An 18,985-nucleotide genomic window follows, 5' to 3' on the forward strand; every position below is an offset into this window, starting at 1 on the left:
TTCCACATAGGGGCAACACACAATTAATCAAGAATTTCCTGTCCCATCAAAAAAGTTTATTGTTAAGAGAAGTATAAAATTCGTAGTGATGTGTCATTCAATCCACTACAAGAATATTATGAAACCTGTATTAATACATTTTTACTCAGTAATTTCTTCCCAGAACAACAGAACAGTTATATTACTAAATATTGATTAATATATTAAAAACAAAGATTCCAAGACTTACCAAGCGGGAAAGCGCCAGTAGACAGATACAATAAAATAACACACAAACACACACACAAAATTTCGAGCTTTCGCAACAGACGGTTGATTCGTCTGGAAAGAGGGAAGGAGAAGGAAAGATGAAAGGATGTGGGTTTTAAGGGAGAGGGTAAGGAGTCATTCCAATCCCATGAGCGGAAAGACTTACCTTAGGGGGGAAAAAAGGATAGGTCTATATTAGCGCGCGCGCGCGCCCACACACACACACACACACACACACACACACACACACACACACACACATACAGACACAAGCAGACATTGCCTTGACAAGCAGACATATGATATGTCTGTATATGTATGGATGGATGTGTGTGTGTGTGTGTGTGTGTGTGTGTGTGTGTGTGTGTGTGTGTGTGTGTGTGAGTATAGACCTATCCTTTTTTCCCCCTAAGGTAAGTCTTTCCGCTCCTGGGATTGGAATGACTCCTTACCCTCTCCCTTAAAACCCACATCCTTTCATCTTTCCTTCTCCTTCCCTCTTTCCCACCGAAGCAACCGCCGGTTGCGAAAGCTCGAAATTTTGTGTGTGTGTTTGTGTGTTATTTTGTTGTGCCTGTCTACCGGCGCTTTCCCGCTTGGTAAGTCTTTGAATCTTTGTTTTTAATATATTTTTCCCAGGTGGAAGTTTCTTTCTATTTTATTTACATAAATATTGATTAATTATTACAGACTCTGAACTTTATTATATAATTTGATAGATACAAAAATCTTGTCACCAATCAACGGCAGGGAAAAATACACACAAAATTTGAGGAATTGTGTTTTCTTCTGCCACCAATTTGTGAGTGGATCCTTTATCTATCCAATTATGTTAGAATTTGAAAAATTATTTTTGTTTATAATTAGTCTCTGAACTTCATTATTGTCATACATAACTAACTTCAAGTAACATTATTACTTAATGTGCTTCAATTTCTTGCAGGCTGTAACCATTGCAGATGAAGATATCAAACGCCAAGAGGAGCGTGTTGCGAGTGCTCGTAAGAAACTTCAGGAAGCTCTCAAGAGAATTGTAGCATAGCAGAATATCATAATTGAAATGTGACTGTTTGGCTACTGACAGACAGGTTGTCTTATTCACTCAGGTTGTGGCATGTGTTGCAGAAAGGTGTAGTTGTGTGTGAAACTGTTCTGTGGTTCCATTGGTATACACAGTGCAGCAGTGCTCTTTGATCTCACATTTTGTAAGCACAGACTGAGTAAGATTTGTTCTTGGACTAGTTTTCTTATATTGCCTTGACAAAGCAGAGGATCTTTCCTCTTGGAAGACACTACGGATTAACAAAATAAATGCAATAATTCTGTCGATATAAAGACTAAAAGTGATTTTTGTGGCCTATGACAGCAAAATGTACTTCATTATTGTAATACTTTCATTAATGAATAAATGTGTACAGGTTGTGTGTAAATTATTAATATCTAAGATTCGGGCTTATGGATGTCTAATGATAAAAATTCCAAAATCAAACAAAATAATATGACTCTTAAAAATATTTATTGTGATTAAAATTTCAACATTTTATCAGTTGAGTATTGTGGGGTGTTCAAGCCCACTCTTCACCATTAAGTTGTGACCTGCTGGAACAAAGTTTCAGTTTAATGTTGTAGCAAGGGCTTTAACATTATGTTGAAATTGCAGTCACAGTAAATATTTTCAACAACCTTGTACAGTATGACTTCGTTCAGTAATTACACTAAGGCTGTGGACCTGTTCCAGATCAGAAATCACATTTTATATTGATAAATATAAATTTGGAGATTAAATGACAGAAAATAATACACAGGGTTATTCAAAATTATAGTCTCAGTTCATACTTTTGTATTTAATGAGCTATACATAATACCATTTAACTTACATTTCATTATACTGATATGACAGTTTATGGGCATCAATATGCCCCCTTTGGCTGCACAGATAACATCCAATCAGTAACTGAACCATTCCATCTGATAATAAACTTATTGTACCACTGAGTGAGTTTACTGTAACTGTGATGTGGTATCTTAATTTATCCAGCATTGTTATTAGAGAAGCTTCTTTCACTAATCCCAACAACAAAGAACAAAAGAAGTCAGGCTGGTGACCAGAGCAGGAATGCGAGTTCACCCTCTCTGACACAAGCTATTTAACAGAGGCTCATTGAGAAATCGTTAAATATTTAGTTTTCAATCAGGTGGGTCTATGTCCTGACTGACATTCTGCATTTTTTGAGAGTATAAACCACCATTTGACTGTGTATTATTACATTTATCTTCTGTACATCCTGATTTCAGCTTTTATCCCATTATCAGGTACAATGTTCTTAGACCGTGATCATGTTACTAGTCTAAGAACTTGTAACATTGTACTTAATAATGGGATAAAAGATAAAATCTAGATTGTACAGAAGATAAATACAGTAATACACAGTCAAATGGCAGTTTATTCTTTCAAAAAATGTTGCATGATTACGGCTTAACATTATCAAAAACTTTCAAAATCTGCATTGATTTGCTACAGAAGCCTTTTCTACAATATTGAGTCATATGATATGCCAGTAGTCATGTTTTCATGAAAACAGAAAACCTTGTGTTAGTGATACAATGCAATTTATTCACCTTGAACTGTAAACTACAGGCCAAAACCAACCATTGCTGATGTGTATAATTTTCTCTTCTAATTTACAGTCAGCTGGGCCAGTAACTTAGCACAAAGAACCATTTACACCAGGTTGTGTGTTCCACTAAACAAATTCTCCTCTTCACTAGAGGTGTAATGTGTAATGTTGAAATGACAGCTCATACAGCAGTTACTTATTTGATTTTATTGAACCTATAAACAAAAAGCATTTGGTTCTTCATATGCTTCACCCTCAAATTGAAAGTTATTTAATTTCTTAAATTAATTAATAACTAAGGCATTGTCAGCTGTCTTATCTAAGCAACAATTTAAAAAATCTGGTTTCCTTTTCGCCTGTGACTGGTGATAAAATTCTCCCTAACTGTGGCTGTACACATCATGAACACTATTTGACTAAAGAAGTTTGACCATTATCTAATTTTATATTGTGTCAGTTATGTCCAAGACAGCTTCCAATTAGAGATGGACTAAACTATTAATTATAAGTAACAGGCTACAACTGGAATGTTGTAATAATAAGTGTCACATAGGTCACGAAGTGCAAGAAAACCAGAGAAATACAGAAAATTGCTACACTAATGCAAATTAAGTGTTTTGTATGGTTTATATAATCAGTTTGTTTAAGATACTAAACAGTATATTCATGTTTTCTTTAACAAACCACGTTTCTTAAACAGAACCTTTTTTACAGACTTCGTGCTTAAGCAAGTATGATTATAATTGTGAACTGGTAAATTTATTGTTGGATGCCTTTCCTCCAGATGTTTTCTCAGGTTGCAATAATTTTGAAACATAATGTTGGACCAAAATATATTCCCAATAAGTAACTAGCACTTTTATTAATTATTGACAACATGTCACTACACAAAAATTGAATGTAAAATCCCTGTACTTCATTTTCCTGCAATGTGTCACATTTGTGTAATACATTTGGAGCTGTAGACATGTGATGGCTTCCACATTTGAACAGCACTTCACAGTCTGCGGACTGATAACTGTTACCGAAAGTTCCAAGTGTTTGCGACCACGCAGAGTTGAAATAAATCGCTGCTGCGAAGGAAGAAATGTAATGCAGTTATTTGATTAACACCCAGCCTGGTCGGAGTTATTTGCGCATATTGTCTATTGCAGTGCAGTTTTGTGCAGGAATGGTACTGAGTTGATTGTCAGGTGGCCGTCGGCAGCCACAGCAGAGGCTCACGCCTAAAGCTGTGTGTCCACGAGCCAGGTGGTGAAACACCTATCATTATATGTGTGATAGTCATTGTGTTAAGATTACAGAAATTTTAACTAAAATAATGGAAACTCCAGGTAGGAATATTAACAATGTAAGAAAAGATTGACTGCTACTTATCGTAAAGGTGACACTATGTTGCAGACAGGCACAATTAAAAGGCACTTACACATGAGCCTTCAGCAGAGAAAGGAAAACACACACTATTCATTCACACAAGCAAGCGTACCTCAAGCGCACATGACTGCCAACTCCCTTGCCCAAGCTGCCGGTCATGGGTGCATGGGGTATACTAGTTTGTGTGAATGAATGGTGTTTGTTTCTCTTTTTCTGATCAAGGCTGTGGTCAAAAGCTTATGTGTAAGTGCCTTTTAATTGTTCCTGTCTGCAATCTAATGTGTCATCTTAACAGTAAATAGCAATCTATCTTTTCTTACATTGTTAAAATTTTAACTGCATAAAGAAATGAACTGTAACAAAAACAGTAGTTTTCTTGTTGATATCCAAAATGGTGTGCCTGGCAGAAACTCAATTTTCTGTTGATGAATACAGAATTTAATACGGTCCATTGTGGTAGTATTTGATTAATAGGATGACACCGTAACTGTTGTTTTACTAGCTAAGTTCAGTTTCCCCAGCAACATTCAGTTTCTCACAGAACAGTAGCCAACTTGTGTGTGTTAATTTCTTTGCTAGAGTGTCATTGCAGAAGTCAACATTAGTCTTTTGAGTTTTCATAACCATTTCCCTGCATTTCACAAGTTTCATTCATACATCTCTTCAGACAACAACACCACTAATACCAAATCAGTATTCAATAATTTATGGCTTTCTCTTTCTTTCAGTCTTGCTGATTTTTCAAAAAAATAATAATAGTGGTTTTTAAGTTTTGTAACCTCCCCCCATGAACCATGGACCTTGCCGCTGGTGGGGAGGCTTGCGTGCCCCAGCGATACAGATGGCCGTACCGTAGGTGCAACCACAATGGAGTGGTATCTGTTGAGAGGCCACACAAACGTGTGGTTCCTGAAGAGGGGCAGCAGCCTTTTCACTAGTTTCAGGGGCAATAGTCTGGATGATTGACTGATCTGGCCTTGTAACATTAACCAAAACTGCCTTGCTGTGCTGGTACTGCGAACGGCTGAAAGCAAGAGGAAACTACAGCCGTAATCTTTCCCGAGGGCATGCAGCTTCACTGTATGATTAAATGATGTCGTCCTCTTGGGTAAAATATTCCGGAGGTAAAATAGTCCTCCATTCGGATCTCCGGCGGGGACTACCCAAGAGGACGTCCTTATCACGAGAAAGAAAACTGGCGTTCTACGGATCGGAGCGTGGAATGTCAGATCCCTTAATCGGGCAGGTAGGTTAGAAAGTTTAAAAAGGGAAATGGATAGGTTAAAGTTAGATATAGTGGGAATTAGTGAAGTTCGGTGGCAGGAGGAACAAGACTTTTGGTCAGGTGAATACAGGGTTATAAATACAAAATCAAATAGGGGTAATGCAAGAGTAGGTTTAATAATGAATAAAAAAATAGGAGTGCGGGTAAGCTACTACAAACAGCATAGTGAACGCATTATTGTGGCCAAGATAGACACAAAGCCCCGCCTACTACAGTAGTACAAGTTTATATGCCAACTAGCTCTGCAGATGACGAAGAAATTGAGGAAATCTATGATGAGATAAAAGAAATTATTCAGGTAGAGAAGGGAGACGAAAATTTAATAGTCATGGGTGACTGGAATTCGTCAGTAGGAAAAGGGAGAGAAGGAAACATAGTAGGTGAATATGGATTGGGGGGAAGAAATGAAAGAGGAAGCCGTCTGGTAGAATCATAAAAGAAGGTTGTATACATGGAAGAATCCTGGAGATACTAAAAGGTATCAGTTAGATAATGGTAAGACAGAGATTTAGGCATCAGGTATTAAATTGTAAGACATTCCCAGGGGCAGATGTGGACTCTGACCACAATCTATTGGTTATGAACTGTAGATTAAAACTGAAGAAACTACAAAAAGGTGCTAATTTAAGGAGATGGGACCTGGATAAACTGAAAGAACCAGAAGTTGTAGAGAGTTTCAGGGAGAGCATAAGGGAACAATTGACAGGAATGGAGGAAATAAATACAGTAGAAGAAGAATGGGTAGCTCTGAGGGATGAAGTAGTGAAGGCAGCAGAAGATAAAGTAGGTAAAAAGACGAGGGCTAATAGAAATCCGTGGGTAACAGAAGAAATATTGAATTTAATTGATGAAAGGAGAAAATATAAAAATGCAGTAAATGAAGCAGGCAAAAAGGAATACAAACGTCTCAAAAATGAGATCGACAGGAAGTGCAAAATGGCTAAGCAGGGATGGCTAGAGGACAAATGTAAGGATGTAGAGGCTTATCTCACTAGGGGTAAGATAGATACTGCATACTGCCTACAGGAAAATTAAAGAGATCTTTGGAGAAAAGAGAGCCACTTGTATGAATATTAAGAGCTCAGATGGCAACCCAGTTCTAAGCAAAGAAGGGAGGGCGGAAAGGTGGAAGGAGTATATAGAAGGTTTATACAAGGGTGATGTACTGGAAATGGAAGAGGATGCAGATGAAGATGAAATGGGAGATACAATACTGCGGGAAGAGTTTGACAGAGCACTGAAAGACCTGAGTCGAAACAAGGCCCAGGGAGTAGACAACATTCCATTAGAACTACTGACGGCCTTGGGAGAGCCAGTCATGACAAAACTCTACCATCAGGTGAGCAAGATTTATTAGACAGGCGATATACCCTCAGACTTCAAGAAGAATATAATAATTCCAATCCCAAAGAAAGCAGGTATTGACAGATGTGAAAATTACCGAACTATCAGTTTAATAAGTCACAGCTGCAAAATACTAACACAAATTCTTTACAGACAAATGGAAAAACTGGTAGAAGTGGACCTTGCAGAAGATCAGTTTGGATTCCGCAGAAATGTTAGAACACGTGAGGCAATACTAACCTTAAGACTTATCTTAGAAGAAAGATTAAGAAAAGGCAAACCTACGTTTCTAGCATTTGTAGACTTAGAGAAAGCTTTTGACAATGTTGACTGGAATACTCTCTTTCAAATTCTAAAGGTGGCAGGGGTAAAATACAGGGAGCGTAAGACTATTTACAATTTGTACAGAAACCAGATGGCAGTTATAAGAGTTGAGGGACATGAAAAGGAAGCAGTGGTTGGGAAGGGAGCGAGACAGGGTTGTAGCCTCTCCCCGATGTTATTCAATCTGTATATTGAGCAAGCAGTAAAGGAAACAAAAGAAAAATTTGGAGTAGGTATTAAGATTCACGGAGAAGAAATAAAAACTTTGAAGTTCACCGATGACATTGTAATTCTGTCAGAGACAGCAAAGGACTTGGAAGAGCAGTTGAACGGAATGGACAGTGTCTTAAAAGGAGGATATAAGACGAATTTCAACAAAAGCAAAACGAGGATAATGGAATGTAGTCAAATTAAATCCGGTGATGCTGAGGAATTAGATTAGGAAATGAGACACTTAGGAGTTTTGCTATTTAGGGAGTAAAATAACTGATGATGGTTGAAGTAGAGAGGATATAAAATGTAGACTGGCAATGGCAAGGAAAGCATTTCTGAAGAAGAGAAATTTGTTAACATCGAGTATAGATTTAAGTGTCAGGAAGTCGTTTCTGAAAGTATTTGTATGGAGTGTAGCCATGTATGAAAGTGAAACATGGACAATAACTAGTTTGGACAAGAAGAGAATAGAAACTTTCGAAATGGGGTGCTACAGAAGAATGCTGAAGATTAGATGGGTAGATCACATAACTAATGAGGAGGTATTGAATAGAATTGGGGAGAAGAGGAGTTTGTGGCACAACTTGACAAAAAGAAGGGACCGGTTGGTAGGACATGTTTTGAGGCATCAAGGGATCACAAATTTAGCATTGGAGGGCAGCGTGGAGGGTAAAAATCGGAGAGGGAGACCAATAGATGAATACACTAAGCAGATTCAGAAGGATGTAGGTTGCAGCAAGTACTGGGAGATGAAGAAGCTTGCACAGGATAGAGTAGCATGGAGAGCTGCATCAAACCAGTCTCAGGACTGAAGACCACAACAACAACAACATAATGTAAGGCAATCTGCAAGTTCCAAATATAAAAGTGGCATTAATGTCTTAAGTGCAGTATAGGACTTGATCTTTTGCCATGATTCTGATGCCAATTTTTGTGCTATTAAATACGTTAAAACAGCTTATGACAGTTTGTAATGTTTCAGAATATACATTGAGTCTGTAAATATGGCAAAGTCCTGAAGTGCACTGAGGGGAATGAATAACATCATTTTAATCTATGCTGAGGGGACACAGAAGAGCAAACTTAACACAAAAAGTTACTTGCTAGTAGAATACCACTGGCAGTAACAAAGCTGCACTGTATAGTAATTAAACTGGGAAATGTTTGTTGGTGAGCCTAATGTCCATTATATGCTCAACATTACCTGAGATGTGGTTGAATAAAAATTTTGTATGTGATCTCATCTGTGAGGGTATTATATTTACTTTGCATTCGTTCTTCACGTCATTTTCTGTAAATCCCATTGTAAAGGAGAGCCTTCATGAATGTGGAATGTATCAAGTTATGCATTAACATTCAGAAAACAGACACTACATCCGTAAGGCGTACAACAATGAATTATTACAACTAGAGCTAATCTGCTCCAGCTGTTAATTAGAGGAATTACTTCTAGATTGAAGTGCCGAGGTGCACCATTGGAATGGTGTGTGTGTGTGTGTGTGTGTGTGTGTGTGTGTGTGTGTGTGTGTGTGTGTGTGTGTATTTTAAAAAAAGTCACTGCTCCTCCTCTTGCACACTACTCACCTGCAGTTTAGATTTTGTACTAAGCTTTTCTATAACTTAACTGATTTCAGAGACCTCTAAAACTGACAATATACTGAAAAAATTAAAAACCTCTTTAACAGGAATGTTTTGTTAACTGAAAAATACATCCATGAATCAAATTACAGAAGTAGTGGTTAATACACTACTGGCCATTAAAATTGCTACACCAAGAAGAAATGCAGATGATAAACAGGTATTCATTGGACAAATATATTATACTAGAACTGACATGTGATTACATTTTCATGCATTTGGGTGCATAGATCCTGAGAAATCAGTACCCAAAATAACCACCTCTGGCCGTAACAACGGCCTTGATACGCTTGAGCATTGAGTCGAACAGAGCTTGGATGGCGTGTACAGGTACAGCTGCCCATGCAGCTTCAACACAATACCACAGTTCATCAAGAGTAGTGACTGGCGTATTGTGACGAGCCAGTTGCTCAGCCACCATTGACCAGATGTTTTCAATTGGTGAGAGAGCTGGAGAATGTGCTGGCCAGGGCAGCAGTCAAACATTTTCTGTATCCAGAAAGGCCCACACAGGACCTGCAACATGCGGTCGTGCATTATCCTGCTGAAATGTAGGGTTTCGCAAGGATCAAATGAAGGGTAGAGCCACGGGTCGTAACACACCTGAAATGTAACATCCACTGTTCAAAATGCCGTCGATGCGAACAAGAGGTGACCGAGACGTGTAACCAATGGCACCCCATACCATGACGCCAGGTGATATGCCAGTATGGCGATGACGAATACACGCTTCCAATGTGTGTTCACCGCGATGTCACCAAACACGGATGCAACCATCATGATGCTGTAAACAGAACCTGGATTCATCCGAAAAAATGACGTTTTGCCATTTGTGCACCCAGGTTCGTCATTGAGTACACCATCGCATACGCTCCCACTTGTGATGCAGCATCAAGGGTAACTGCAGCCATGGTCTCCAAGCTGATAGTGCATGCTGTTGCAAACTTCGTCAAACTGTTCGTGCAGATTGTTGTTGTCTTGCAAACGTCCCCATCTATTGACTCACGTATCTAGACGTGGCTGCACGATCTGTTACAGCCATGGGGATGAGATGCCTGTCATCTCAACTGCTAGTGATACGAGGCTGTTGGGATCCAGCACGGCGTTCCGTATTACCCTCCAGAACCCACCGATTCCATATTTTGCTAACAGTAATGGGATCTCGATGAACACGAGCAGCAATGTGGCGATACGATAAACCGCAATCGCGATAGGCTACAGTCCGAGTTTTATCAAAGTCGGAAACACAATGGTACACATTTCTCCTCACACGAGGCATCACAACAATGTTTCACCACCAGGCAACGCCAGTCAACTACTGTTTGTGTATGAGAAATCGGTTGGAAACTTTCCTCACGTCAGCACATTGTAATGTCGCCACCGGCACCAACCTTATGTGAATCCTCTGAAAAGCTAATCATTTGCATATCACAGCATCTTCTTCGTGTCGGTTAAATTTCGCGTCTGTAGCACCTCATCATCGTGGTGTAACAATTTTAATGGCCAGTAGTGTAGTTAAGCTTCTAATACATTTCAAGCCAGGCATCAGGTTTTCTCCTTAGGTGGATGTATATGGTCCTTACACCTTACACAGGTGAGGAGAAAATTTCTTGACTTGAGAATCAAATACCTTGTATGTATGTCAAAAACCTCTAATTTTTTGACATAGTCACATTTTAGACCAATGTAGTTTTCCACAAGTTTGTCATGTGTAGGCTCTGTCCAAGAAGTACTGATTCTTGAAGAGCTGTTACATACTTATCTGTGGCTTCACCAAAATCTCTTCCCTGAATTCAAAACGTTTTCCAGTCGCGAGTTTCTTTAGATTTTGGAATAGGTGGAAGTGAGAGAATGCCAAAATAGGTGAATATGGTGGATGTTTCAGTGTATCATACCTCAGATTTCTTATTGATGAAGAGGCAGTGTATCATACCTCAGATTTCTCATTGATGAAGAGGCTTTGTGAGCAAGTCCATTCTCCTGATAAAAAATTACTTTTCATTCAAAATCAGGGTCTCTTGTCGAATTTCATGTATCCACAAGATTAATACAGTAGTTGCACTTTCTTGAAGTAAACTTTAAATACATAATGGTTAGTAGTAAATGTTTCTATTTTTCAAGGTGCAAAGCTATCAGTTGCTACAGGAAGTAGTGTACTGTATGTTGAATTTCATTATCAAAACAGGCCTTTGAAGTTCAAGCTACAAATTCTTTGTATATGCTTGCAGCTGGCGGCAAATCCATTGGTCTTGTGTATGCTAGTGTGAGCATCTTCCCCTTGGTACTACAGAATGGGGGCCTGACCTTGACTATCAGTGATGTATCTCCCTGTTCTTATCACCTACCGTTCTCTCTCTGATAGCTCCCACCTATATCATTAGTTACACCTTATGAGTATTTACACACATACACACACACAAAGTAAAAAAGGTATGAAATTTTGAGGTAATGAGACACTCATATACATATTTGTGTATAAGATCCGATAAGAAATCTGTTTATGATCAAAGCAAATACTGGTGCTTGGAATGATACTGAACATGGTGTCAGTTTATACATTGCTGATTTGCCAGTTCTATGTGTCATTACACATACAGGGTCAAAAAGCAGTGCATGTATTTGATACATATATATTTAACACTAGAAGGACGGGGATTTCGATCTACTTAGAAGGACCAACCCCATCATTTTGACAGGTACAGTTCTATTTGCCATTTTTAAAAAAGTAAACACATTCTAACATATGTCAATTTATTTCAGACATGTTATATTGTTTACCAGGATACATTTTTACTTTTTTCTGTAGATTTCATGGTAGAATGAACATTTCATACCTAAAAATTAATCAAAATATTATGTAACAAAATGTGGAATGAATAACTTTCTGTAGAAATATCTGGATAGCACAATATATTCTAGAGAAAACATTTATAACCCTGCCTTTACTCATTGAAAACAATCTGCTGCATTGTGACACGTCACACAAGTGTATTCAGCATTGCCTCAACATGGTCCACAAACATACGTGCCACACTTTATACATAAATGCTTGTTTCTATTCTTGCCTCTGCACTCTCCAATTTGATAAGTCTTGCGAATGTTGCAATATCGTGATATTGTATTAGGAGGAGTATTCTTACCCTTGCGGCCGTGTCTGCTGAAGCCAACTCTTCTGCCTATTTGTATATCAAGTGATGTCTGCTTAATTTTTCTCCTGTTACTTCCTTACAGCAAACCCAAGCATTTATAGCTGCGAAGTCCAGGACATTGAAAAAAAAAAAGTGCCTGGGCCATCTGTGGCATTCATATTTCACAGTCTAAAGCCAAGCCATTTGATCGATTATGTGAATGCCATACTTGGTGTTATTGTAGTAGGCCACTCACTCTGGTAGCTTTTTAGAATGTCATTCACCGATAGTTACTGTGTCATGCACTGAACTCAAAATAAGCCAGTTTTGTTCTTTTTCGCCCGATAACATGTTAGAGTCATGTCACCTGATTTATAAAGAATAGTTGTGTGCAAAGGTGCTACAGCAGATTTTGCTGATCGAGGTATTTCCCTTCTAAATTTCTTCCCTGTGCCTACAGTGCTTTTACTCTTACATTTCAAATTTTCTGCAAGGCATTTTGGTGTGAACAAATTGTCGCAGGTTATGTTTCTTCCTGTGGAAACAAAGGGCTGAATAAGACACATTACAAAATGCTTTGCAAGGGGAATACTTGTGGGACACTGCTCATCTTTGCCTAGGTAAGGAGACCTATTCACCAGATACTTAGAATTCATATCAACTGCAAACCAAAACTTTATTCCAGATTTGTCTGGTTTATTGCTCATGTATTGAATGAAAGAGCATCTAGCCTTGCACGGAAACATTTGCTCATCCATAGTGATATTTTCTCTCGTAATATAACACAGCAAGGAATTGGCAATGAAAGGATTCCACACAGGGGTAGCAGGTGCAAACTGATCTGTCTTCAGTCTATGTGAAAATGTGCCCTTTTCATCAAAACCGCATAAACTGTAAAATTTTGAACTTATTTCTGCTCATTATTTCTGAAAAAATGCTGGTCCCCATGTAATTGACCATAACAGCTTCAATGGAAAGTTTTTTGCTCCATAATGCCTCATAAATACATAAGTAAATCTCTGCACCTCCCGCACAGAAATTTTTTGTCACTCTCCTGATGCACAGTGATTCATTAGCAGCTGATATTTTTTTCTGTCATAATTGTTAACACAACAATTTCAAATGAGCCTCACTAAAGTTGAAATTCGCAATCTTGCACGCAAATGTTCCTTGTGAAGAGACCCACAACACACTGTCGATCAGATCAAGAAAAGCATCAGAAATTGTGTAACTTGTTTGTGTGTTTTTGTATCTTTAAAGTCGCACATATTCATGTAACAGACATACAGATTCAGGAGAAAAATTAACTAATTTTCTTAACACTTACATCGCCGTCACATGAATTGAGAGAAAATCTAGGCATTAACTTTCTTTACAGAAAGATAAGTTTCCTCTAGTGTTGTTAGCCGGAGGTAAGCATACACTGTGAAAGGATTGCACACAGGGGTAACAGGTGCAAAATGATCTGTCTTCAGTCTACAAACCTGAATATACAGTATATAATAGAATAATTAAGTTACAACAAAAATCAATGAATTTCAAATTATAATTCAGCAAAATAGAAAACATTTATAAAGCTTGCTGAAATATCAGTTGCAAAAAAATTTAAAATAATAATACAATGGCTATACAAACGTGCCTGCTACAGGTAAAGCAACATTGACTTACCAGATAGGATGAGAAGGAAAGACTCCTCTCATCCCGTCCGGTACATCTCCCCTGACTGGTGTTCCTGGGTGATATTCCCAAAATCTACCCTTTTTCCTAGACCTCTCGTCCTTTTCCTTCACCCCTCTTCCTCCCCCTTCTGCCTGAAGGAGGAGCCACTGACTCCGAAAGCTTGCCTAATTATAACATTCCTTTATGTGTGTGTTCTGCCAAAGCTTGGTAAGTAGATCTATTATCTATCCAATTAAACTAATAACCGGGGACTCCTCTCAGGCACTAGAATTGGGTGAAATTTGGCACACAAAGCCCTTGCCCCAAGAGGACTGACATATGGGGGTTCATAATATTCTAGTCTAATACTTACACATATACAGACATGTAATGCTTTTTAAGCCCCTGCTATATATGCTGCACTGCATGACAGGTGTGTGGTGTGGGAATTGTATTGGCTTACATTATTGACTTGCTCTGCACGGTAGTCTATACATCAGGGACAAGAAACAGTTTTCAAGCCCCAGGCTACCAGGCACAGCAGGTGTGTTATGTGAGAGTAGTGTCAAGCTGCTTTGCATGGCAGCCTAGACATCATGGCACGAAAAGGGTTTCCAAGCCCTTGACATATTTTCTGTACTGCTCCAGAGCATGTCGTGGAAGTAATACCAGTCTGCTTTATTGACAACTTTTGCAGGGGCTACACATGATGATGGCCATGCCTGGAGGAAGGTTGAGGAGATGTAGAGAGAGAAGGGGTGCAGGAGAGGATGGAGAGGGAGAGAGGGGGGCAGGAAGGGATTGCTGAGGTAAGGGACAAGAGGTGATGTAAAGATAGGGAGGGAGGGGGAGGTCAAAATGGAGAGAGAGGTGGCAGAGAAGATGGACAGAAAGAGGGGAGGGAAGAGGAGATGGGCTGATAGGTGGGAGGAGGAGATGGACAGATTGGGATGAGAGGACGTAATGGGCAGAGAGGAGGGAGGATGAAATGGACCAACAGATATGCACATTACATGTGACATACACGTATGCAGGGGAAGCTGTGGGGAAAAGGCTAGTAAAAAACTAAATGTAATAAAGAAAATACGAGAAGTTTCAAATGATATTGGAAAGTTAAATGAAAATCTTGAATACAGACTCTGGAAGAACACTACACTGTAAAAATGGACAAAACAGAAATGAACATGAAGCAATGGGAACATAATGTTAGAGAGAAAGGAAGGTTGGTGAAAGGAGGAAGAGGGTGATGGAAAAAAAAAGTGTGTGTGTGTGTGAGAGAGAGAGAGAGATATCTGAATAGGTCAAGGCCAAGAGGTTGCCAGCAGGAAAAATACAAATTACAACTTCAGTGAAGCACACAACAAGGTCCTAGCTATTGTGAGTAGACCATGTTGTATGATAGTGTCTGCGTATTGCTAATATAGCCACTACCTTTGACCTAAATTTCTATTTTTAGCTTTTCAATGACCACAGTCTCTGGCAGCTGAAACCAGAGTCTGGCTTCAGCTACCAGAGACTATGGTCATGTGTGCTTGAGTTCCAGTTCCGTTTGTGTGTGCGTTTTGTATATTTTCAACAAAGGCATGTTGGCCAAAAGCTCACTTTCTGACAGTCTTTTGTTGTGCCTATCGGCGACTCAGTATCTCCTCTTTTTCAGGATATTTCATGTCTACCTTTAACAGTCTCCAATTGAGTTTCTTCAGCATCTCTGTGACACTCTCCCATGGGTCAAACAAACCTGTTACCATTCATGCCACCCTTCTCTGTATACAATCAATATCCCCTGCTAGTCCTATTTGGTATGGGTCCCACACACTTCAGCAATATTCTAGGACTGGTCACACAAGTGATTTGTAAGTAACGGTCATCTTTGGCTGCACTACTACTTTCTTTAAGCATAATCTTTGAAGGCACATTTTATTCCATGTAGAAGTAAATATAGGCCTAAGAGGTGCAATCACAAGACAATAGTGCGCCTTTCTTGGTGCTCTCTAGGTAACGTAGGGCCAAGGAATATCTGGGTTTAACATCTCAGTGATGACTAAGCCATTAAAGACAAAGTGAATGTGTGGAATGGACAAGTATGGGAAGGGAACTGATCATTCTTTTTGCAAGGGAACCACACCAGTATTTACTTAAGCAATTTAAGATAATTTCATTCACCATATTCAATGTTTCAGGAAAGCCTGCAACTGTGTCATTCACGATTTAAATAATGAAAACTGCACCAATTATTTATTTTAGCATGCTTAACACAACACATTTTGAGAATTTATTCTCATTTTCATGTATATTTTTTTACATGAATATTTTTGGTGATTTTGTATATGTCATTTTCTACCTCTATTGCATCTTTTTTAGGTTATATTACAATCGGAAAATCAGACAAAATGAATCTTTGAGTGCTTTTACATGGTAATGTTAGAAATCATTCTGTATAACGAAGGAGCCACAATACCTGTAAGTAGACAAACAAAAATACCATTTCTAAAATTATCATTTAAAAACACTTGAAGGAGCATTTTGTCCAGTTATCTGATTGCAGGATAATCTCAAAAAGATTCAAGAGAGGCAGAAAATCACATATGCATGCATTACCAAAAATATTTATGTGCACAAATGCACTTAAAACGTGGTGTGTAAGAAACAGATGCAGTTTTCATTATTTAAATCACATTAAGATAACCAAGGTAAGCCTATATTTGGATGGCTAGGCAGGAATTTTAATCCTGCTCCTCCTGAATGTGAATCCAGTGTCTTAACCATTACACCCCCTTGTTTCGTGTAGTATATTCCAAGTCCTGGAACAAATGATCCTGGAAGCCAGATTGATGCAGAACAATAATCATTACATCCAAAGAAAATGCCATTCTATTAGGTACCAAGGCACTCTAGGGTAGGTGGAAATGTTTAAAGTGAAGAAACATTAAAGGGGGCTCACAGAAGACATTGTTGCACAAAATTCCTCTTTGCAAATGATGCTACATCACTGCCAAATAGCCAGAAATATGTCACTGGAAGAATGACTGCGTGACAAGTACAGAAAACCACAATACTTGACTGAATTCATCTACATAGTCAGATAGTATAAGTCGAATTTTATTTCCACTGTCCATGTAGTTTGACTACTTGTTTTCATAACACGCCACATATTTTTATTTGAAATAAAACACTATAGTAATCCTTATATTTGTTTTATCATACATTTTAGGTAGCAGCAAAGAAATGTGGTTTGTTTTAAAGTTATGTGAAAATGGCAGGAAGGGAAGTGTAGGGTCTTGTGTCCCATCAGTGATGAGAACGTGAGAGAGAAAGTACAAGCTCACATTAGAATTGGATGAGGAAGGAAATCTCCTACATCCTTTTTAAAGGACTCACCATTATACTGCCTAAATTATTTAAGGTAACTGTCAAAACCTAAATCTATCCACCTGGATAGCTACATGTGTTAGCAGATCACTTCTGGGATTCAGGCAGGCCACCGGCCTCGAATTGAATCCGCCTGGCAGATTAACGATGTGGGCCGGGGTGCTGGCCAGCCTGAATGTGGTTTTTGATGGTTTTCTGCATCCGGCTAGATGAATACTGGTCTGGTATCCTGCCATGCTAAATAAGTTTGGACCCACTTGTCACAGCTGTGTTAAATGTACGGCCCCACACATCTGTCAGTGACCATACGAACTGTGTAGCCCGTTCCTGAGTGTGCAAGGCTGTGTACTGAATTAAAAAGCTGTCTCCAAAAAGCATGAGGTACAAACAGGTGAGGCTGATTTGTGGAGACATCACTCTCCTATAAGTCCTTGAAGCCCTCTAAAGGAAGCTGTTTCAGTTCCGGTCCAGTACCTAGCCTGCTTATAAGTTCTCGTAAGTGGGCATCTGTGGCTTATCTCCCCACCAATAGTTTATAGTTGAGGTTACTAGGTATTGCACTGACTCTAGAAAAATAACCTGCCACTAGACTGTCTGCACCTGTGATGTGGCAAAGCTCTATTGTGAACTGGATGATAAATTCCAGTAGCCAGAACTTCTTAGATGAAAAGGATTTGTGTAGTGTGGTAAGTACAAATGAAATAAGTTTGTGGCCCATAAACATGATGAAGTGTCTAAAGAGTTTAATAGCCTCATGAATGGGTAACAGTTTCCAGTCATACACACTCCAGTTTACCTGTGAGGATGTCAGCTTCCAAGAGAAAAATCAGAGTGGCCGGCACGAACCACGTATCTGTTGGTAAAGTGCTGCTCCTGTAGCCAGCTGGCTGATGTCCATCATGATAGTGATACGTGCAGATTACTTTTATGCCACACTATGATTCTTTGGCGTTTAGATGGGGGTGTGAGGCCTTGAGCCATTGGAATCAGTGTTAGCTATTGTGGTATCCAGTGCAGCGATGCAGTGAGCATCACTAGATTATACTGTGCTGAATGACGAAGTATAACGAAAGGCATGAGTGATTCATTTTGCTGACATCCTTTAATAGTTTCAGAACAATACAGATGTGCACCTGGTGCAAGGATACATAAGGATGCAAAAAATCATTGCCAAGGATAGGTTCCATGTCAGCTAGCAAGAAAGTCCCCTGCAAATATCTCTTGAAGCATAGATCCACAATAACATTCCACTCTGCATAAGTAGGAATTTTGGAGCTATTAGCACATGTAGGGGAAGTGTTGGCCAGAGATTGGTTGTCTTTTGTTTTCTGATTAATTGTGTTGCCACAAATGTGAATTAATCAGGCAAAAGCAACCACTGCAAGCTACTTCTCTAAAGCATACCAACAACAAATTACAGTCAGTGCTAATTTACTCAAACTGAAAATTATGGTAATTAATTCTAGATTACATTATATATATGTATATTAGGAGAAAAAAAGGTATTTTTAAAGAAGCCACTACTCGTTGTCCTATACTACTTGACTTCTGTTTTTATCTAATAATTCATATGAAACATTTACATAACTTTACACAGGCTATTATCAGCTGCCTCTAGCAAAGTAAGGATTATCTTTAAACTACATATAGCCTGCTTGGGCATTTTCAATTTTTTGCCTGATATTCACTGGCAACCATTCCTACACTTTAGCATCAGAATAAAACTCATTCTCAACCCTAAAAAGGGACACACTGTTGGTATGGAAATTGTTTCTATATGTAAT

General features: G+C 38.8%; 1 protein-coding gene across 4 annotated transcripts in view; it reads left to right on the forward strand.

The window, feature by feature from the left end:
- Positions 1–1,693, forward strand: part of LOC126282153 (methyl-CpG-binding domain protein 3) — a 41,800-nt gene extending 40,107 nt beyond the window's left edge. For all 4 annotated transcript variants that reach the window (XM_049981668.1, XM_049981667.1, XM_049981670.1 and 1 more), the window contains one exon: positions 1,193–1,693. In XM_049981668.1, the coding sequence (XP_049837625.1) occupies positions 1,193–1,291 (99 nt within the window). In that variant the 3' untranslated portion in view covers positions 1,292–1,693. The remainder of the gene's footprint in view (positions 1–1,192) is intronic.
- The last annotated feature ends 17,292 nt before the right edge of the window (positions 1,694–18,985 follow it).

Source organism: Schistocerca gregaria, chromosome 7 (genome assembly GCF_023897955.1).
Source record: "Schistocerca gregaria isolate iqSchGreg1 chromosome 7, iqSchGreg1.2, whole genome shotgun sequence".
Taxonomy (NCBI): Eukaryota; Metazoa; Arthropoda; class Insecta; order Orthoptera; family Acrididae; genus Schistocerca; species Schistocerca gregaria.